Source organism: Oratosquilla oratoria, chromosome 25 (genome assembly GCF_046742065.1).
Source record: "Oratosquilla oratoria isolate Oo_2021 chromosome 25, ASM4674206v1, whole genome shotgun sequence".
NCBI classification, from domain to species: Eukaryota; Metazoa; Arthropoda; class Malacostraca; order Stomatopoda; family Squillidae; genus Oratosquilla; species Oratosquilla oratoria.
Genome location: NC_134801.1, coordinates 33,024,111 through 33,046,966, shown reverse-complemented (window position 1 = coordinate 33,046,966; position 22,856 = coordinate 33,024,111). Strand labels below are relative to the sequence as shown.

Here is a 22,856-nt window from a genome sequence, read left to right as displayed (position 1 = left end):
TATCTATGTTTCTAATCTTTACATTTTTGTTAGTCCCATCATCAAAATCAAAATCATCGGTTCGTCGTTTGTTTACAAGCCGCCTGGCCTCTTGGACCAAGTCCTCCCCTTCCTCATTTCCTTCCATTTCCCTCCCCTTCTCCTTTTTCCTCACTTTCCCACTACACCATGAGCAATCCCCTCCCCCTGTAAATACAATAGGTACTTCCTTTGCGTCGAGATCCACGAATATTTCACTTTTTCTTCTGGACGTCAATCGTCGCCGTCCGTCCGACGTTAGTGTGTGTGTGTGTGTGTGTGTGCAAGGCCATAGCATTACTCATAAATCAGGCATATATGAGCTGTGCTCTCATCCAGAATGGTAAAGCTGTCAATCCAGAATCCAACACATGAACAAATTGGTGAATTTCACACACCCAAGTTGAGGGAAAACAAAGTTGGAAAGGTGGTTGAAATTACAAGGGCAAATCCAACAAAGAAAAAAAAAAAAGCCTTGAAGAGGATAAGGATATTTAAAGAGTAGAGAAGCGTTGGTAAAAAGTCAAAAGCAATAATATGGTTTATAACCAACATAAATTTGTTTTGCTTTTATCTTAGTTCCTTGTGGATGAAGGGCCATCCCTGAGCCTCCCCCCCCTCACTTTCCAGGTCAAACAATGCAGCAAGACTGGGCATATCAACAGCCAAAGCTTGTTTACCCTATTTCATTCACATGGCAACCCTCTCTCCATGTCTCCTCTTGTGTTAATAGAAGACATGAAATACCTTTGGGCTACATCAATTTATTGTTTATTCACAACCATTCTCTACGCACACCTATATCTCTTGCCTTCTCCCTTCACTGCCCTACAGATATTCCCTCTTACCCAAAGCCCCTTCACCCCATCCATTTCATTCTTGGTCTTACCCCTCAAGTTCATCTTGTCCACCTCAGCCTTCCACACACTTTCCTTAAGTGTTCTTTCCACATGCTCAAACAATCTAAGTATTCTTTCATCAACCTTACCTGCCAGCTCACTTCCCACCACTGCTCTCCTCCTCACTTCCTTGTTTTTCACTATCCATCTTTGTAACCTTCATCCAGGAGGTGCTAAGATGAGAGGGAGGGTGGAGGGGTGTGGAGTGTATTCAGGGATGGAATGGGTGGGTACGATTTTATGCCTTTTCCTTTTTGGCTACCTCCCTTGTAAGGGGGAAAAAGCCTTGGTATATGTATGTATCTTTGTAACCCCCACCTGACTTCTCAAACACCTCTTCCCAGATTTATTACTCCTTCCTGTCTCGCTCTGGTTATGGAGAAATGATAATTTCACACAGCCCGAAGGGATTTCTCCCTGTCTCCTGTTCTTTTCGCATGAGGGGTCACAGATTAAATGAAGTGGCCTTGCTGTGGATGTAGTGTCTTGCTGCATATCTTCTGACCCAGGGCAGTGGGCAGGATACAGGGATGATTTGTCATTCCAAATTTTTGCCCCATACAGTGTTGTAGGCACAATCACCCATTTCAATGATTGGGGGGTGTGACAAAAAAATATATTCAATTTAGACTTTATTGAAATAAAAGCATTTATAAACCAACTGGGCAAACAGACATGGTTGAACAAAAACATATCACATTTCAACCTGTCCCCTGTCCTTCAAGGCATTATAGGTATTGAAGATAGTATCAACGTTTGTGTTCCCCTCCATCTTCAATTAAGTCATCTGATATCTGGAATACATAAATAGTCATTATATATGTTATACATACACAATTTACATATATAGCTTTTTTTAATAATTTATTTAATATGGGTAAAAATAAGGTTTGTACAAGGAGAGAATGTGGCAGCAAACTGGAAGCAAGTATTATGGGAGAGAGACTTGGAAATGAATAGCTTTAAATACTTGGGTGCAAATGTGTAGGTGGAGGTAGAATGTAGCTTGAGAGAAGCAAGTAAATGCCTTGGGGGATGCTAAGAGGAGTGAATGTATTTGAGATGAAATGCATAAGAAGTATGGTAAGGGTTACTAGGCTGGATAGAGTGAGGAATGAAGAGGAGAATGGGGGGTGGAAAGGGAGTTGGGAGATAGGGTTGATGAAAGAATATTGGAATGGTTTGGACACATGGAAAGAATGAGTGAAGAAAGATTAAAAGAGGTGTGAAAGGAGTGAACATGAGGGGATGACCAAGGATGAGATGGATGGATGGGGTAAAAGGGGCACTGGGTAAGAGAGGAAGATCTGTTGAGGAAGGGAGGGAGAAGACAAGATAGGGGTGAATGGAGAATAGTTGTGTATAGATGATGCTGTGACACATGGGGGTGAGGGAATGTGTGAATGACATTTTGATGCAGCCTGAAGGGATTTCTCCGTCTTATCTTTTTCTGCATGAGAGGACAGAGGGGGGGTCACTGATCAAATGAAGCAGCTTTGCTGTGAATGTGCTGTGACTTGGTACACTGCTTCTGACCCAGGGCAGTGGGCGAGATGCAGGGATGAAAAAAGACAGTGTATGTATTTAATACTCCTCACCTCTGGCCACTTCTCTGGAATAAGATCTATGAGGTCATCCTTCATGTCCCCCTGGATGACAATTTCATCTTCTCCAGTTACAGAAGAGCCACAAGCAAACTTCTGTCCGAAGAATTTGGCTGCCACTTTCAGATCAATTTCTGAAAAAGAAGAAAAGGGATGCGAGTGAAAACAAATTTACCATCAGAATTGAATGGCTCCCAATTCTATAATTATTTCATCAATAAAATATGAACCTTACTAGGGAGGATCCTAGTCCCTTAAACCTGTCCTACATGTTTGCCTTCTATGGTATGTATGGGTGGGAGTGGGTGCATGCCTTGGTTGGCAACCTCCCATATAAGAGGCCTTTGGTATATACATAGATATATATGGGGATGTAGTGGCAACACTATCTCCCACCAGTGGAACACAAGAGAACGACGAGGTGGCATGGTAAAGGACACATTCAAAGGAAGTACGTGAAAAGAAGAATAGTGATGATTTGTAAAGGAAACTAGCCATGGCCACCAGTTTACCCTTTGTCATTCAATGAAGTTATTTTGTATTCTTGTTTGGGTAGGTTGTTGTTGTTGTTGTCGTTCCCTAGACTGTCTGTCCGAGCAGTCCCGTCTCCCCAAGGAAGGCCACAGCCGAAACTGGGTTTTCCCACAAATCCTTTATAGAGTGTATGTTGTGTTGTTTGCGTGCATGATTGTGTATAATGCAGTCTTCCATTATGTGTTGTATGGTATGGGGTGAAGTGTTACATCCTGGGCAGCTGTTCACAACACGGTCGTCCAGCCTCTTCTGGTAGCTTAGAAGTGCTGGGTGGTGACCGCATCGCAGTCTGGCCAAGTGGACTCTGTCCTTACGTGGGAGAGCTGCAACGAGTCCTGGAGCTGCAACGTCTACGTCGTGGGACCACCCCCCAACCCCAAGAGTTGGGGGCCAAACAGCAGCATCTACCCCTGGCCATCAGCTCTACGCAGATGTTTGGGTAGGTTGAGTGAAGGTCAGAAAATATAAGGTGCTCATTGTCTTTTATGTGGTGGTTACATCAACTCTGTGCTGGTACTGTTTTAATGTGGATGGTGACCTGAATGCACTTGTACTAGTGCAATTCTTTCTTGTCTAATGAGTAATTTCTCAATCAGGTTGATTTCTGAGGACATATACATACATATACCATGGCTTTTTCCCCCTTACAAGGGAGGTAGCCAAAAAGGAAAAGGTATAAAATCAATCCCACCCATTCCATCCCTGAATACACTCCACATTTCTGAGGAAGTTTGGTACATACATACATACATATACCAAGGCTTTTTCCCCCTTACTTTTACCCACATTTATCTTTAGCTTTCTTCTATCACATACTCTCCCAAACTCTGCCACCAACTTCCTCAATCCCTCCTCCGATTCTGCCACAAGCGCAGTGTCATCCGCAAACAACAGCTGGCTCACCTCCCACTTTTCTCCATTTTCTTTAACCATCTCCAATCCCTTGCCCACTACCCTTGCATTTACCTCTCGCACCACCCCATCCATGTATAAGTTGAACAGCCAGGGCGACATAACACATCCTTGACGAAGTCCCACCTTTACCTCGAACCACTCATTCTCCATTTCCAATCCTGACACAAGCTCTACTACTCTCGTAAAAACTCTTGACAGCTCCCAGAAGCTTTCCTCCTATCCCGTATATCTGCATAACCTCCCACAGTGCCTTCCTGTCTACCCTATCATAAGCCTTTTCCAGATCCATAAAAGCCCAAAAAACATCCTTCCCCTTTCCTATAGCTTTCTCACATATCTGTCTTACCACAAAGATCTGACCTACACAACCTCTACCTGTCCTAAATCCACACTGTTCCTCACCAATTACTCCTTCTGTTCCTCTCCTAATCCTCTCTATCAAGATCCTCCCATAAGCCTTCCCAACTACACTCAACAAGCTAATCCCTCTGAAACTACTACATTCACACTTGTCCCCTTTTCCCTTGTAAAGAGGAACTATACAGGCACACTTCAAGTCCTCTGGCACTCTACCCTCTCTCCAACAAACATTAAATAACCTCACCAACCAGTCCACCATCACTGAACCTCCCTTTTTCAGACATTCTGCATGGCATCCATCCAGACCAGGTGCCTTACCTGCTTTCATCATCTTAACAACTGCCTTCACCTCATCCTTCCTTATTTCTCCTCCATTCTCCTCATTCATCACTCATTTTCTTCGCACTTCCCACTGCAGCAATCTTTCCTTCCCTATCCTCCTTCACATTTAGCAACTCCCTAAAATATTCTGCCCATCTTCCCCTTACTGCCTTCTCTTCCATTATCATCTCTCCATCTGCACCTTTTACCTTTTCTTCTCTACTTGATTTGCCTCCTCTTCCTCTCTTAATTTCTTTCCAAAACATCTTTTATTACTTTCAAAATTTTCTGTCAAAATCTTACCCCATTTCATATCTGCTCTCCTCTTTGCAACCTTTACCTTTTGCTTTACTTCTCTTTTCTTTTCTTTGTACCTCTCATATGACTCCCTCGTCCTATTTTGTAACCAATCTTAGAAAGCTCGCTTCTTCTCTTCTACAACCTTCTTTGTTTCCTCATCCCACCATTCACTACCCTTTCTTCTATTTCCCCCTGTCCTTCTTGTTCCACACACCATCCTTGCACACTTTATGACTCCCTCCTTGAACCATCCCCATTCCTCCTCCACACCCAGCTCTACTCTACCCTTTACTCCCTCCCACTCCTCCTTCAGCTTCTTTCCGTACTCCTTCTCCTTTTCCTTCTCATTCAAAGAGTTCACTCTAAGAACCTCCCTACCTTTTGTCCCTTTCCTCTTCCTCCATCTATCATCCACTTTCAACTTACCTTCCACCAAAAAATTATCTGATATTCCCCCACCATCTCCCCTTAGCACATGTACATCCTTAACTCTTCCTATCATAATCCTATTTACCACTACATAATCCATTAGCGTTCTATTTACCACCCTTCCCTCCACCACCCTCTCCCATGTGTACTTATGCTTGACTTTCTTCCGAAACACTGTATTTGCTATCATCAACTCTCTTTCTAGACACATTTCCACCATCAACTCTCCACTACGATTCTTTCCTGGAACTCCACACTTCCCAACCACTCCATTGATTGGACCATTTCCCACCCTAGCATTAAGGTCTCCCAGTACTATCACATTGACATTTCTTCCCAAATCCTCTATGCACTCATTTAAATCTATCCAAAAGGCCTCCCTTTCTTCTACACTCTTCTCACTGCCAGGAAGTTTGGTAAATTACAATATTTAGCAGTCTACTGTGGAGTGCCTGTTTTGTGATCTGAGTAAATTTTTTTGTATGGATGTACTGTGGGGTGCTGGGGACATGTTTTTAAGTTATGCTCAGTGGGCTGTGTTTGTATGATATATGAGAAATGAGAGGTTTCCAGGGCTCATGTAGTTATCAGCAGTGTTGACAATAACCAGTGCTTCTATCCTTTGGGGCAATATTGTGCTAAAGAGGTATAGTCAAAAAGATGATTAACAAGAGATTAAAGGAAGGCAGTAGAATTTAGGGTCAGTAAAAGCAAAATATTATTGCATTCTATAAGTGGAGACTAGTATCCAAACATAAAAGAAAGATTTCCCATTTCCTTGTAGTTTCAGTTGTATTCATGAATTCCTTCCAATCTGCTTCTTCAAGGAATTTCTTCAAGTTTGAGAAGTCTGTCTAACAAAAACTGATTTAGTCTTTGGCTCTATTTCCACATCTACCAGCTGAAATTCATTTGTTACATTGTCATTTAATCCTCCGAGGCAAAGATAATTCAAGAGTCAGTGATGTCTAACTCTGGTAAGTAGCTGATCCAACCTCATGGGTTTGTCATTTCCTCTAACTAGACTCATCTCCTTTATCCTGTTATATTCAACAGAGTATTTCCCCAGGAATCTGCCTTGACATTTGCTTCCCACTCCTCCCACTTAACCTCACTGCATTTCAAAATCTTAAAAAAAAAAAAAAAAATTCAGTGTCATTACAAGTTCTTGTCCTCAGAGAACACATACTACCAGGAGGTCGCTTCAGTTCAGCTCTTTTGCTCTAATTTTCAGATGGATTGATTCAGCACTGCCTTCACTCAAGATTCGTGGAAAACCTTTGAAATTTGCCATTTGTCATACAAAAATAGACACTTTGTCATGTAAACAAACTTATATGAATTCTAATTTTTGTTTCCTATCCTGAGCAATGTGAGAGAGAGAATAAATTCACAGCCAGTCAACAGTGAGTGAGTGACTGATCTTATCTGAGCAATTCCTTTCCTACTCTTTTCTTAATGATAATCATTTGAGCCCTCTCCCTGTCCACTGCATTATTCAATATCTTTTTCGATCACTACATTTATGGTCACAAATACTTACCAAAGGTCTTCAGTCCAGTAATAACAGTATTTCTTTTTTTGCCTCTTGGTGCAACAAATACGACAACTTTACGTGGACCTTCCTCTTTCCTCTTAGCCTTGACCATTCCTTTGCCACCTCGCTTCTGCCTCTTTTTCTCATCTTCACCATCTTCTCCTCCACCCCCTCCAGCTCCTGGAAAAAAAAGGAAAGAAAGAAAAAAAAAAAAAAAATTATGTCACAACAACTACAGAAGCCAATCCATCACTTACATGATTGAACAGAATTATATTTGTACATATACAAGTTTAAAGCCAATTTTATCTCATGGTGGCAGAGATAGGAGTTCACATGCTTAGCTCTTATCCTGTACATAACAATTACATATACACTAGTAGATACCAAAGATCATTTTCCCCTTTCAGTGCAGTGGCTGAGCCAAAACCCAAATCCACATCATGAACAAATAGAACTCTCAACAATCCTTCCCACCACCTCACTTCAAGGATAAAGGGCTGGCCTCTCCCTCACCATGCTGCTTAGGTCAAAAGCAATGCCTGAATTCAAAAAGTAGGAAAATTGGAAAATAAGGCTATGATAGCTGGAGAGTACGAGACAGGACCCTACGAGATTTCCTACTCTTCTATACACTACAATTAGGTAAACACATACATACATTTTACTTTCTGATATGATGTATTCTGAAGTTTCCTTTCTGAACACTTCATTCTATTTCAAGCTGTGTTGAGTGCTTCATATTTCTTCCTTCTGAAAGTGTTTTGATGACCTTTTCTTTTTCTAGGCTTTGATATAAACTATCATCACATTTATTCATACACACCTTTTCCTCACTTATTCACTCTCCCTTGCTGCCACTTTACATTCTTCATTATACCAGCGGGTTTTCTGCCCCTTCTAGTAGTACTGATCACTTACTCTGCTCCTTTTAACCTCTTCAATACGAGCCAAATAATTGTGCACACATCAGGTTGATGATGATGCATCACAATACAGATTACAAAATATAAAGTTACTAGTGCTATACTCAATCTCTTTCTCCCTGAATAAATATGTTATAGAAAATGTGATCAAGCCTGTTCACAGACTATGGTGGTCACTCAGCTACAACTACAAAATAAATATAATCAGAAAGCCGACACCGGCATCCTCGTATCCACTCACGGCTCATGATGCATACATAGGCATCATCGTATTCAAGAGGTTAAAATGGACTCTATAATACTGTTCAACTTTACATGAACACTAACGCCTGCAATTCCAAAATTAGATACGGATACCTGTACAAAAAGAAATGGGCTCTCATGTGTACAACCCCTTTTCCATTTATTACAATCATGATGAAGAAATGACACAGCCCAATGGTACAATCCTGTCATCCATTTTCATATTATTTTTCTTTTATGGGTAAGGGGGGAAGGGCCATCCCACAATGAAGGAGTTGGGGGTAAACCAGTTCCAGCTATCAGGCTCTGCTGTGGAAGTGCAGTTTCTCACGGCATTATTGTTAACCTAAACGGTGTGGCAGGGTAGGTGCTACGATGGGAGGGGCAACACATTGGTTTTAGACTGACGTGGAAGTGTAGGGCGGGCTGTATGGTTTGAATCAACCATCCCCTTTATAAGAGAAAAAAGACTTTTTTGAACATATGAATTGGGTAAACACACTTTTTTAGAAACAAATTTCTTCATACCTCCAGCTGATAATTTCTCAAACTCTTCTGGCAGATTTTTTTCAAGCCACTGCTTGCACTTATCATATGCTGGATAATATTCACAATACTGGAAAAAATTAAAATATACAAGTAAAGGTGAATAAAGTACAAACAATTGATATTAAAAGTTCTTATTTTCATAATTGATGCTCAATTATACACAACTACACACAATCTACTTATGTTAATCATTGCTTATGCACAAAAATTCTCTTACTAATGCCATTTGGATAGAGTCACTCTCAATATACCAGTAATTTTCATATAATCAACCTTCTGCCAGTATAACCTCCAGTATTAGCAAGAACAAAACCCATACATATGACAGGGTACATGTATACATTCTGAAGCCCTTTCTCCCTAGCATGGGGGAACGGAGTAATCCACACACTTGCAAAAACATGTTCAACCAAATACCCCATCTCGGTACCAGGGGTTAAAGGATCACCCTGTCCCCAATTACACTGCTTAGGCCATAGGCAACACAACAAGTCTGCTCTTTTACAACATGCCTTGTATGGAGTATAGACTACAGTCTTGTGCAGCATTCTTTTGGTACTGAAGACTTATCTAGACTCAAAATAGAATCCCTCCATCCAGCTAGTCTTTCTAAATCTCTCCTTTACCACCTCTTTGGTGCAATATTGTCCGCAAGGATAAAAATGTTTGTTATTTCTGGGAGGAGGAGAAGAAAAAGAAGTCCTCATCCACTCAAAATAAAGCATGAATCAATTAGTACATACATCCCTTCAGGCCACATCATCCTTTCATTTATTCACAATCTCCCTACATTCACTTCTATCTTTTTCACCATCTCTTCCTTGTTTTATGCATTCCACATGCAGCCAAACCCCCTTCACCAAATCCACCCACATCATCCTTGGTCTTCCTTTCAATCTCACTCCATCTGCTACTTTTCACACCCTCTTTGCTAGTCTTTTCTCATTTCTTACTTTATCCATTATTGTATCATCAATCATATTTCTCAAGCACTCTATATAAAAAACATAAACATTCACTACATCTTCCTCTACTAAAAATGGACAGTCAAAAGCATCCTTAAGACAGTTGGGCTTTCCTCCGCCTTAAAAGGGAGGTAGCCAAAGTCAAAGACATAAATCCACTCCCACCTATTTCACCCCCACATACTCACTCCCATTGACCACCTCTCCATCCTTCCCTCTTTTCTTGGCTCCTCCTGGATGATATGTCATCCCTGTATCTCACCCACTGCCCTGGGTCACAAGCAATGCAGCAAGACACAACACATCCATGGCAAGGCTGCCTCATTGAATTGGAAAACCCCTCCTCTCCATAACCTCATGCAGAAAAAGAGAAGACAGAGAGAAACTCCTTCAGGTTGTGTCAAAATATCATTCACACGTACTCCCTCACCCCCCATCCCCTACCCACTCCCTTCCATGCATCATAGCTTCATCCATACACAACCATTCTCCACTCACCCCTATCATATGTTTTCTCCCTTCCTTCCTCAACAAACATTCCCCTCTTTCCCAATGCCCCCCCAACATATCCATCCATCTCATCCTTGGTCACACCCTCATGTTCACTCCCAACTCTGCCTTCCACATCTCTTTTACTAATCTTTCTACACTCATTCTTTCCATGTGTCCAAACCATCCCAATACTCTTTCATCAACTGTATCTCCCAACTTCCTTTCCACCCCCTGCTCTCCTCCTCACCTTCTCATTTCTCACTTTATCCAGTCTAGTAACCCCAACCATACTTCTCAGGTATTTCATCTCAAACACATTTAAACTCTTCCTATCTCATGTTTATGCCCCATACAGTGCTATCAGTACAATCACCCCTTCATACAATCTCCTCTTGGCATCCATTCCCAAATGTCTATTTCTCATTACACCAAGGCATTTACTTGCTTCTCTCAATCTACATTCTACCTTCACCTCCACTCCTCCTTTTCCCCACTTCATTTGCACCCAAGTATCTAAAGCTATCCACTTCCTCTAGTCTCTCACCCTTAATACTCACTCCCAATTTGCTGCCATCCTCTCCCATTGTACATCTCATCACCTTACTTTTACCCACATTTATCTTCAACTTCCTTCTTTCTCGCACCTTTCCAAACTCAGTCACTAACTTCCTTAATCCCTCATCTGATCCTGTTACAAGCAGTGTTGTCAGCAAACAATAACTGGCTTATCTCCCACTTTTATCCATTTTCTTTAACCATCTCCAATCCCATTACTCTTGCATTTACTTCTTGCACCACCCCATGCAAGTATAAATTGAACAGCCATGATGACAAAATACCTCCCTGGTGAAGTCCCACATTTACCTCAAACCATGCACTCTATTTCTAATTCTAACAGACTCTACTACTCTCGTAAAAACTTCTGACTGCTCTTAACAGCTTTCCTTCTATCCCATATACATGCAATACCTCCTACAGTGCCTTCCTGTTTACCCTGTCATAACCCTTTTCCAAATCCATGAAGGCCCCAAAAAATCCTTACCTTTTCCTAAGGCTTTCTCACACATCTACCTTATCACAAAAATCTAATCCACACATCCCCTACCTGTCCTAAACCCTGACTGTTCCTCACTTATTACTTTCTCTGTTCCTCTCCTAATCCTCTCAATCAAAATCGTCCCAACTACACTCAACAAACTGATCCCTCTGAAACTACTGCTCTCACACTTGTCCCCTTTTCCCTTGTAAAGTGGAACTATACAAGCATTCCTCCAGTCCTCTGGCACTCTACTCTCTTTTGGACATCACTGTACCTCCCTTTTTTAGACATTCTGTATGACACACATCTAATCCAGGTGTCTTATCTGCTCTCATCATTTAAATAACTGCTTTCGCCTCATCTTTTACTTCTCCTCCATTTTCCTCATTCATCACTGTCATTTTCTTAGCACTTTCCACTGCAGCTACCTTTCCCTCCCTATCCTCCTTCACATTTAGCAACTCCCACAAATAATCTGCCCATCTTCCTCTTACTGCTCTCTTTCATTATCATCACTCTGTCAGCACCTTTTATTTTTCTTCTCTACTTGATTTGCCTCCCCATCCTCTCTTTAATTTCCTTCCAAAGCATCTTTTCATTACTTAAAAAGAAAAAATCATACTTTTACCCCATTTCACATCTGCTCTCCTTTATCTTATGCTTTACTTCTCTTTTCTTTGTACCTCTCATATGATTCATCCTATTTTGTAACCACTCCATGAATGCTCATTTCTTCTCTTCTGCAACCTTCTTTGCTTCATCATCTCACCACTCATTACCCTTCCTTCTATTTCCTTGTGTCCTCCTTGTTCCACACACCATCTTTGCACACCTTGTGACTCCCTCATTGAAACATCCCCATTCCTCCTCCACTCCTAGTTCTACTCTATCCTTCACTCCCTCTCTCTTCTCTCTGCTTTTTGTACTCCTTTTTTTTTCTCATTTAAGCAGTTTACTCTAAGCACCTCCCTACCTTTTGTCCTTTTCCTCTTTCTCCATACTGCCTACCCTTTTACTCTCATCTGTACCACATCCATGCACATTAAAAGACCCAAATCTTAGGGTTCTGGTTGGAAAACTACTCCCAGACCCTCTTATGCCTTTGCTTTTTTTTTTTAGGAATGTCCCCTTTGGTACTGCAGAGAGTAGGATGACTAGTCCTATCCCCATCCCATTTTGGTCACCGTTTATGACATATGTGGGCACACTTGGTGGCAGTATTCTTTCTCCCCTACCACAGGGTTCAGCAAAAAAGGAAATGTACATTCAGAGAAGCGGTACAGGACAGTATTAAGAATGGAGGGGACAGCATAATGGACAGTCGCAGTATAATAAAGTAGCATCATTTCGCTATGAATACAAATTTCTCCATACAGACCCTAAAGTATCAGCTGCATGCTACTGAGCAGATCTTAACCTCACAATAACATGCAGCCAATACCCTAGACAGTTGTATGTAGCCAGTTTTAAATGTCATTTCATAAAAACATGCTACTTACTTCAATTGGCATTGAGCAATTTCCACAATACGCTACACTCTGAGGGTAGTCCATACCAGGCACAGGAACATTTCCAAAAATCTTAGTCATCCTGCTTCAAGCAAAAACCTGGAAAATATTGAAAAAAATAAAGTAATGAATACTATGTAAAACACTTTTTTTCAGTTTGGTATACAAGAACCTACCAGATAGCAACACGAATAAGAGGATATGATCTGAAGAATTTTTTCATAAAAGCTGTTTCATAACTATATAATGACGATATGCTTAACCTTTCCACACCAAGACATATTAAACCTTTTATTATCAATATTCTGACATACATGACCAAGAATGTCAGGATTTACAAAAGAACTTGAATAAGTCATTGGAGTGACCAGTCTGAAAAAAGGTTAATACAATTTCATGTACATAAACATGTGGTGATTCATATTTATTCCCTCAGTGTGCTATGGGCCTACCCAGTGGCCACTGCTGGTTACCTGGGAGCCATGGGTTTCATGCAAGAGAAACCTTGGGCAATAGACAGTGATTGAATGACTGTGGCAATGTATATGAGAGGGATAACTTAGGTGTACAATTACTTTATGGGTTATGGTTCTAAAAGAAAATGCTTCTGGCAGTTAATGAAGAGAAAGCTCTAGAAGTATGGATGACTAATGACACTAAACTTACAAAATAATGCCTTGATGCAGCAAAGAGGGCAAATAATGTAACAAGAACCATACAAAGGAACTTCACATAGAAGGGCAGGTTTTAGCTATTAAATGAACTGTATATTCCACATTACAACAGCAATAGACATTTCTGAACATATGTCATATAACAACTGCTACCAAGGAAAGAATAATAAGAATTAAGATTACCTTCCAGAAAATAACAATGAAATTGCCCAAATCATGAACATAGCATTTGATGGTATGTTTGTGAGAGAGGACACTGAGGACAAATCCCCACTTCCAGAATTGGTGTTCCAAGGACCCAAGCTGTTAGATATCTGGATAACTAGAAGAGGAGTATAAAGACACCTGGAATCCCTCAACATTAACAAGACACAAGAACCAGATCAAGTGTCATCAGTGGTATTGAAGGAGTGCTCAGAAGTGTTATGTAATCCACTTCAGGTCATCTTTTGTACTTCTGTTGCTGCAGCCAACATTCCAAGCAACTGGAGGAGGGTGAACATCTCGCCCATTTTAAAGAAGGGCAGCAAGACCAACTCCCTGAATTACAGGCCAGTGTCCTTGACAAGTGTAGTATCCCAAGTGCTAGGGTGTCATTTGCCTTACTGAACACAGCCTTATCACTGACTCCCAGCATGGTTTTAGAAGCAACTGAAGTTTCCTTACAAATATGCTGCGTTATGATGATAATCTTGTTAATACTGTTAATAATGATGTGTTGACATCAATTATTTAGAGTGAAAAGGCTTTTGAAAAACTGAGCTAGTCAATGGCATTGGGAGTAGAGGGAAGAATTTTTGGGTGATAAGCCAGCTGTTGTTTGCAGACAACACTGCACTTGTAGCAGGATCAGAGGAGGGATTAAGGAAGTTAGTGACAGAGTTTGGAAAGGTGTGCAAAAGAAGGAAGTTGGAGATAAATGTGGGTAAAAGTAAGGTGATGAGATGTACAAGAGGAGAAAGTGGCAGCAGACTGGAAATGAGTATTAAGGGGAGAGAGACTGGAGGAAGTGGAGGTAGAATGTAGACTGACAATGCAAGTAAATGCATTGGGGGATTAAAAAATGTAATGAGAAATAGACATTTAGGAATGGAAACTAAGAGGAGATTGTGAAGTGATTGTGCCGACAGTACTGTACAGGGCAGAAACATGGAACATAAGAGAGGAAGAGAGGAGAAGTTTGAATGTTTTTGAGATGAGGTGCCTAAGAAGTATGAGAGGTTACTTGGCTGGATAGAGTGAGAAATGAGGAGGTGAGGAGGAGAACGGAGGTGGAAAGAGTTGTTGTTGTTGTTGTTGTTGTCGTTCCCTAGACTGTCTGTCCGAGCAGTCCCGTCTCCCCAAGGAAGGCCACAGCCGAGACTGGGTTTTCCCACAAATCCTTTATAGAGTGTATGTTGTGTTGTTTGCGTGCATGATTGTGTATAATGCAGTCTTCCATTATGTGTTGTATGGTATGGGGTGAAGTGTTACATCCTGGGCAGCTGTTCACAACACGGTCGTCCAGCCTCCTCTGGTAGCTTAGAAGTGCTGGGTGGTGACCGCATCGCAGTCTGGCCAAGTGGACTCTGTCCTTACGTGGGAGAGAGGATTCAGAAGGGTGGATATCAGGGGGTCTGGCATGCAGCAGTGTGTTGTCTTTCAGTGTGTTAATGGAGCGGTGAGTGATATGATTATGAATATGTTTCCGGAGGCTGGTATTTGGTGGTTGTGGAGGAAGAGAAGAGAGTATCTTTGTGTAATAAAGGTCTTTGGGTGTAGTTTTAATGTTTCTTGGTGTGTGTGGGTGTTCTGCTATGTAGTGTAACGGGTGTGATGTGTTTGTGGTGGCTGCAGCAAGTGTTTGTGTGCCTCTCATGTCGAGGTGTTCCTTGACTTTGAGGACTTTTGTTTCATGGTGTAAATGGTCTGTAGGTGATGTATTTGTGCAGCCTGTAATTGTTTTTAGGGCTTTGTTTTGTATGATTTGAAGGGTGTTGTGGTGTGTCTCACTGAGATTAGGAGCCCATGCAGGACTCGCATAATTCATCACTGAGCGTATACATTGTTTGTATATTGTTATATTAGTTTCTTTGTTTTGTCCAAATGTGGGTGGAAAGAGTTGGGAAATAGGGTTGATGAATGAGTATTGGGATTGTTTGGATACATGAAAAGAATGACTGAAGACTAGTAATAGAGGTGTGGAAGGCAAAGGTGGAAGGAGCAAACATGAGGGGTTGACCTGGGATGAGATGGATGGATGGATGGGGTAAAAGGGGCATTAGGAAAGAGGGGAATGTCTATTGAGGAAAGATGGGAGAGGACAGAAGATAGGGATGAATGGAGAATGATTGTGTATGGGTGTTGCCATGATGCAGGTAGTATGTGTGAGAAATAAATTGATGCAGCCCAAAGGGATTTCTCCCAGTCTTCTCCTTTTCTGCATGAGGGGACAGAGCAGGGGGTCACTGATTTAATGAAGCGGCCTTGCTGTGGATGTGCTCTGTCTTGCAACACTGCTTCTGACCCAGGGAAGTGGGTGAGATGCAGTGATGAATCGTCATCCAGAAGGTGTCAAGAGAAGAGGAAGGGAAGAGGGTGGAGGGGAGTGGAGTATAGTGATGTACCGAAGCTTCGGTATCGGTATCGGTAAATATCGGTTTATTTTCAAGCTATCGGTATCGGTAAAATAGAAGGTATCGGTATATCGGTATCGGTATTGAAAAATAAATACCGATACCGATACCTTGAGAGAAAATTTAAGTTAAATTACTTTCATTCATGAAACAAATAAATAATTATATAAATATATAAAGTAAAGGGTGTCTTTCACGCCATGTGGTTGTGGAATCATTTGCGTCTTATGTAAGAAGAGAAGAGAGCTAGCTGATGGCTATTATCCTATTACCCTTTTCGATCTCATTCTTAATATTTATTTATTGTAATTATTTATTTATATTTAATATTTGAACTTGCATTTTTCAGATAGTCAATATTGTGATAAATTTATTAAATTACAATTAGAATTGCCTGAATTAGCAATAATGCCTAAGTCAAAGCAAAGTGTTATATGGAATCTAGTGACAGTATGCAAAGATGATTCTTCAAAAGTATCCTGTAATTTCTGTAATACAATATTAAGCAGAGGAGGAATAAACAGGCAAACCCAAACAACAACAAATATTAGAAAGCATCTTCAACATAAACATCCTGATGAGTTTGGAAATGCCGAATTGGAGCAGAAAAAAGCAGCTGAATCAAACCCAACACTTGCCTCATTCTTAAATGTTCCACCTACCAAAAAGCTAAAAATTTCAACTTCAACTTCTAGTCAAAGTCAAACAGGCTGTTCAAGTGCAAAACAGGTATCTCAACAGCCAACTCTTGAAGCTACTCTCCAGTACAAAAAGATTTGGGACATCAACAGTGCTCCAGCAAAAGAGGTACACAAATATATTGCTGAAATGATCACAATAGATTGTCAACCTATATCTATTGTAGAAGATCTGGGATTTGCTAGGCTCCTTAATCACTTAAAACCAAACTATAAGATCCCAAGCAGGAAATACATCTCTAACACAACTATCCCAGAGCTTTATGAAAAAGTGCACAATAAAGTACAAGGCATTGTGAGCAATGCACAAAATATCGGTATCGGTATCGGTAACCCATTAAATTCCTGTATCGGTATCGGTAAAATGCTAAAAAAAATATCGGTATCGGTAAAAATTTTGGTTCTGGCACATCACTAGTGGAGTATGTTAGGGATGCAATGGGTGGGAGTGGTTTTTATGCTTTTGTATTTTGGCTACCTCCCTTATAAGCAGGAAAAAGCCTTTGGTATATGTATGTATGTAAGCTTTCTTGTTGAGAGGGCACACAGGGTTATTGTGAAGGGTGTGGCCTCAGACTGGCTTCCAGTTTTAAATGGAGTCCCCCAAGAGTCATTGTTAGGATTGGTCCTCTTCCTGGTCTACATTAATATTATTATGGACAACCCTGAGTCATCAACCAGCCTATCTGCACACGATGTCAAAATTTACAAGACCATTGAAACTGAGGCTGATATTGAAGTGCTTAGAATAGACATGAAGGCTGATTGACTGCAGTAAGAAATAGCTGTTAGCTTTCAATGTCAATAAATGTAAGACAATGTACAATGGGCACCATAATCAACAGGTAGGCTAGGCTACTACAGGGACTACCGGCCTCTACAAAAGTCATCTATGGAAAAGATATTGGGGATTATGACACTGCATTTGAAGTCCTCAGCACATGTTGCCATGGTTGCCACATGAGCCAAAAGTAGACTGGGAATAATCAAAAGGAATTGTGCAACACTTAGGCAAGAAAGCCTCGTGCCCATTTACTTGGCATTGGTGCACCTAATCTTCAACTTCAGAATGCAGCGATAGTTGCCATGCCTAGTTAGAGACAAAGACGCTGGAGAAAATTCAACATACAGCCATCAAGTTGCTCCCTGCCTTGGAAGGGTTGCTTTATGAGGAGAGGCGCAAGTGTCTTGACCTGTAGACTTTCAGTGACCAATGGACATGGGGCAATATGAATGAAACCTATAAACTGCTGCATAGCTTTGAGGATATCCCCTACATCATATTCTTCCAATGCAACATCAACAATATCCAGGGCCATTCCCTAAATCTGAATAATAGAGAACTAGAACATGCTTCCAGAGTACAGAGTTAATATTTATCAATAGCTATGTTCAAGTCTTGGTATGACAAATATGTCAACTGCTAGGTTGTATTGAATGACAGTCTGAGGAGGTGGGAACCACACAAGAAATCACCTCATTTTCCCACTATTCACTCAGGAAACTGAATAATGTGTGCTGTTTTACAGCACTTTGAGAAACTACAAAGAAAGGAAATTAAGCTAGTGTGAGGTATCCAACACTTGCTGTATGAGGACAGATGCATTGAACATCCAGACTTTGGAGAGGCAAGGAGCAAGAACTGATTAATTGAATCATACACAAGATAGTGACTGGGAAAGAGAACATTAACAGAGTAAGATTATTCATGTCTTAAAGAAGGGGAGCTTGCAAAGTACTACAGCCAAGCTTTACAAGAAATAAAGCTGTAGTTGCAGCAGCAATACTTAAGTCAGAGTTGTGAATCAATAAAGTAAGTTACCAAAACATGCCGTTGAAGCAAATTCAGTAAGAGTGATTAGTTCAATATGGAAAAGTAACTAAAGGAAAAGGGTATATATTATCTTGTCATCATCAATTAGGGGTATATGCCATGGAGTGCATTCCTTCACTCACACACTGGAGCCAGTCCTTAGTCTCTCTGAACAAACCCCTATGCAGCCACCCTCCCTCCCTCCCTTCCCACTCCAAACAACTCTCGACAGGTTCAATCAACTTTCCTCAGCCATGAATTCTGTGGACTCTCCCTTCATCTCCCCCATTGAGGGTTGTCTCTTGCAGATACAACCCTGTGAATAGGATCAAGATCAGGGAAATGTGCCCCATGACCATATAGCCAGAGCTGATGTTCATGAATTATGCTGGTAACTGGCCTAAACCGAGTCTCACAGTATAGTCTCTGGTTTGATACAAAGTCATTCTGGCAATACCCCATGATTCTCTGAAAGCACTTAGTACCAATGACAATGAGATGCCTCTTCAAGTCAGCATTCAATGTCCATGTCTCAAATCCATACAGCAAGACAGGGAGTACAAGTGCCTCAAAGATTCAAATCTTAGTCCTGCATAAATAACATGATATACTATGGTTGAGAAAGTCCATAACACCATGAGCAATACCAATCCTTTGAAGTATTTCCTGACATGACCCACCAATGTTATGCACTACATTACCAAGGTATGTAAAGCTTTCTAAAACTTCAATGTCCTCATCACATGCATGGGCAGACTGAACTGTGTCATCCAATAAGTCCAGTAGACCTCAAGTACAAGCAGTCTGTGCAAGGACTTTAGGGCTACCTCTAACAATTCCACAAGAAGGACATCATCAGCAAATACAAGGTCAATGACCTTGGTGTTACCAATAGATGCCTGGCAATGACACTGATCAACAACTCTGTCCAATACCCAGTCTATGCATGCATTGAAAAGTGCTGGGATGAGGACACACCCTTGCCTCACTCTTGAATTAAGAGGAAAGAAGCCAGACACGCCTCCTCCATACATTACAGCACTCTCTGTCCTAGAGTATAAGCCAGATATCAAGTCAATGATCCTTGCAGGAATTCTTCACATCCACAAAAGATCCCAGAGCACTCCACAATGCACCAAGTCAAATGCCTTCTTGAAATCAACATCTGCTGAAAACACCCCTGCTGAAACTCTCATCGGTGCTCCACAAGGATACAAAGTGCTAGAATCCTATCAGTTGTTAACTTACCTTGCATTAATCCACTGTTCATGCTTCTGAAACTTTAGCAGGTTTGAATGAACTCATCAGTAATAGGTGGGCAAGCACCTTACCTGGCACACTGAGCAATGTAATGCTCAGTAATGTAATGGAGGTCGAAAATGATGACAATCCTGAATACCTCTAGAATTATAGGTACTGAATTACTAAATGCAGGTTAGGTTAGCAAATTTACCATACTTTAATTTCATCAACCTCTGCATCTATCAAAATAAAGATGGCATCTCAGGCAGCTGCCGTGGCTCAGTTCGTTAATATATCTGAGAAGTATGATGGGGGTTACTAGGCTAGATAGAGTGAGAAATGAGGAGGTGAGGAGGAGAACAGGGGTGGAAAAGGAGCTGGAAGATAGGGTTGATGAAAGAATATTAGGATGGTTTGGACACATGGAAAGAATGAGTGAAGAAAGACTAGTAAAAGAGGTGTGGAAGGCAGATGTGGAGGGAGTGAACATGAGGGGACGTCCTAGGATGAGGTGGATGGATGGGGTGAAGGGGGCTTTGGGGAAGAGGGGAATGTCTGTTGAGGAAGGACGGGAGAGGACAGAAGACAGGGGTGAATGGAGAATGGTTGTATATGGATGATGTTGTGATTGCATGAGGTGGAATGGGCGGGTGGATGGGGGGTGAGGTAGTATGTGTGAGCAAAATTTGACACAGCCCGAAGAGATTTCTCCCCGTCCTCTCCTTTTATGCAATGGGGGGACGGAGAGGGGGGGGTCGCCGATTTAATGAAGCGGCCTTGCTGTGGATGTGCTGTGTCTTGCGACACTGCTTCTGACCCAGGGCAGTGGACAAGGTGCAGGGATGACCCGTCATTCAGGAGGTGCTAAGATAAGAGGGAGGGTGGAGGGGTGTGGAGTGTATTCAGGGATGGAATGGGTGGGAATGATTTTATGCCTTTTTCTTTTTGGCTACCCCCCTTGTAAGGGGAAAAAAGCCTTGGTATATGTATGTATGTAGCAACTCTTTCTGTTACTGATTTCTGCCAAGAAGAATGTATATTATGTTGATGTATTATAATTTACAAAATTTAATTTCCTAATGCTGTATCAAATAGGTGTGCAATTCTAAAAAAATTACCAAATCATCTGTATCTTGCCATTTACAATGTATCCAATATAATTCATTTATGGTGATTTTAGGCCAAGAACAAATACATACATACATACATATACCAAGGCTTTTTCCCCCTTACCAGGGGGGTAGCCAAAAAGGACAAGGCACAAAAACATTCCCACCCATTTCATCCCCGAAAACACTCCACACACCTCCTAGATGACGGGTCATCCCTGCACCCTGTCCACTGCCCTGGGTCAGAAGCAGTGTCGCAGGACACAACACATCCACAGCAAGGCCGCTTCATTAAATCGGCGACCCCCCCCTCTCCGTCCCCCCATATAAAGGAGAGGACGGGGAGAAATCCCTTTGGGCTGCGTCAAAAATTTTTGCTCACACACACTACCTCACCCCCATTCCCCCGTCCAATCCACCTCATGCATCACAACATTTTCCATATACAACCATTCTCCATTCACCCCTGTCTTCTGTCCTCTCCTGTCCTTCCTCAACAGACATTCCCCTCTTCCCCAAAGCCCCCTTCACCCCATCCATCCATCTCATCCTAGGACGTTCCCTCATGTTCACTCCCTCCACATCTGCCTTCCATACCTCCTTTACTAGTCTTTCTTCACTCATTCTTTCCATGTGTCCAAACCATCCTAATACTCTTTCATCCACCCTATCTCCCAGCTCCCTTTCCACCCCTGTTCTCTTCCTCACTTCCTCATTTCTCACTCTATCTAGCCTAGTAACCCCCGTCATACTTCTCAGACACTTCATCTCAAACACATATAGAAAAAAAAAAAATAAAGGTGAATTAGGTTAGGTTAGATGAGGTATGTCAATTTCCTAATATACAGAGGTTAAGCCTGCTTTAACCTGATTTCTGGATCTGACTGATTTTTTCTTTTCTTTTTTTTACAATCAGAAAAGGGGAAACTCAAGTTATTGTAACAGTAACAGATTTCATAAAGTTTTTCATTCTGACCCACACCAAAACCAACTCAATCTTAAACATTCCCAAAGATCATAGGTTTTATTCCAGTATTATGCAAATGCACTTTTCATTTCTTTAATTTTTGCATTTCTAGGATCTATTATTATTATTTTCTTTTTATGGAATGGTTACATTTGATTAAGTTAAGAAGTTAGGGGCTATTGGACAACATAAGTTTATGTTAAATATATGTGTTTGCGTGCCTGGAATTTTACCGGATTGTAGGTAGAAGGGGTAATAATAAATAAACGACTTACTTGAAATATCAAAATAATGACTAAATGAGACAAATACGACATAAAAGAAAATGTCACCATCAGTTATAAATATCTCTAAACATGAGGAAGCACAGGAAAATTATAAACTGTTTTCCTCGATACTTTCACATTCTTCTAGCATATCATTGCATAAAGATAATTGAAAAATGCAGAATTAAACTAATAACAGTAATGTGACTATTGATTACTTACTACTGAATTCCCGCAGTTCCTCTCTATTTTGCTCATAAATTAATCGAAAATCCTTATCCAAGCCAATTTACAACACAACCACACACACTTACCTCTCCTTGCGTGTAATAAGAGTTTAATATTTTACTAAATTCTCACTCCCACGATTTTTTAATCAAATGAACCTTACTGAAGGCAAGGTTTCCACGATTCAGAGAATTCGTCTAGTGATCAAGTGTCGTAGAAATAAATTGTCGTATAATAATAATCGTGCTTTAAGCTCCGACCTGTCAATTGCGCAAGTGTGACGCTCAATATTATTTTTTTAGCAACAATTTGTTAACCTTTTAACTGCATTATATGTATGGATGACATTTGTCCTTGCACGATAATGCATATGTTGATTTATTTATTTTGTATTTTAACTATTTGTACTTCTGGGGTTTCATTTCCATCCCCAACTATCAAATTCAGTTTTAAGATTATTTATAATGTAAAGTTGGGCTGTTTCTTCTATTCTACCCCCACCAATTCATAGATTTTCGAAGAAATTTGTTTCTTAACGTCCTTCAAATATCCCGTCGTCTGAAGTTTCTTCATGTCCTTGATATTTTTCCTCCTTAGTTGTCAAT

At 41.0% G+C, this 22,856-nt stretch overlaps 1 protein-coding gene across 2 annotated transcripts; it reads right to left on the bottom strand.

Annotated features, from left to right (window-relative positions):
* Positions 1–1,536: 1,536 nt before the first annotated feature.
* Positions 1,537–22,494, bottom strand: DENR (density-regulated protein). 2 transcript variants are annotated; one of them, XM_076208615.1, is made up of 6 exons: positions 22,338–22,494; positions 12,631–12,738; positions 8,615–8,702; positions 6,924–7,097; positions 2,516–2,655; positions 1,537–1,711 (listed from the first exon to the last, which is right to left on the bottom strand). In XM_076208615.1, the coding sequence occupies exons 2-6, from the start codon at positions 12,718–12,720 to the stop codon at positions 1,667–1,669; spliced, it is 537 nt and encodes a 178-aa protein (XP_076064730.1). In that variant the 5' UTR covers positions 12,721–12,738; positions 22,338–22,494; the 3' UTR covers positions 1,537–1,666. The 2 variants fall into 2 exon arrangements, with proteins under 2 accessions (XP_076064730.1, XP_076064731.1); XM_076208616.1 differs by lacking the exon at positions 22,338–22,494 and adding an exon at positions 22,246–22,266.
* Positions 22,495–22,856: the final 362 nt, after the last annotated feature.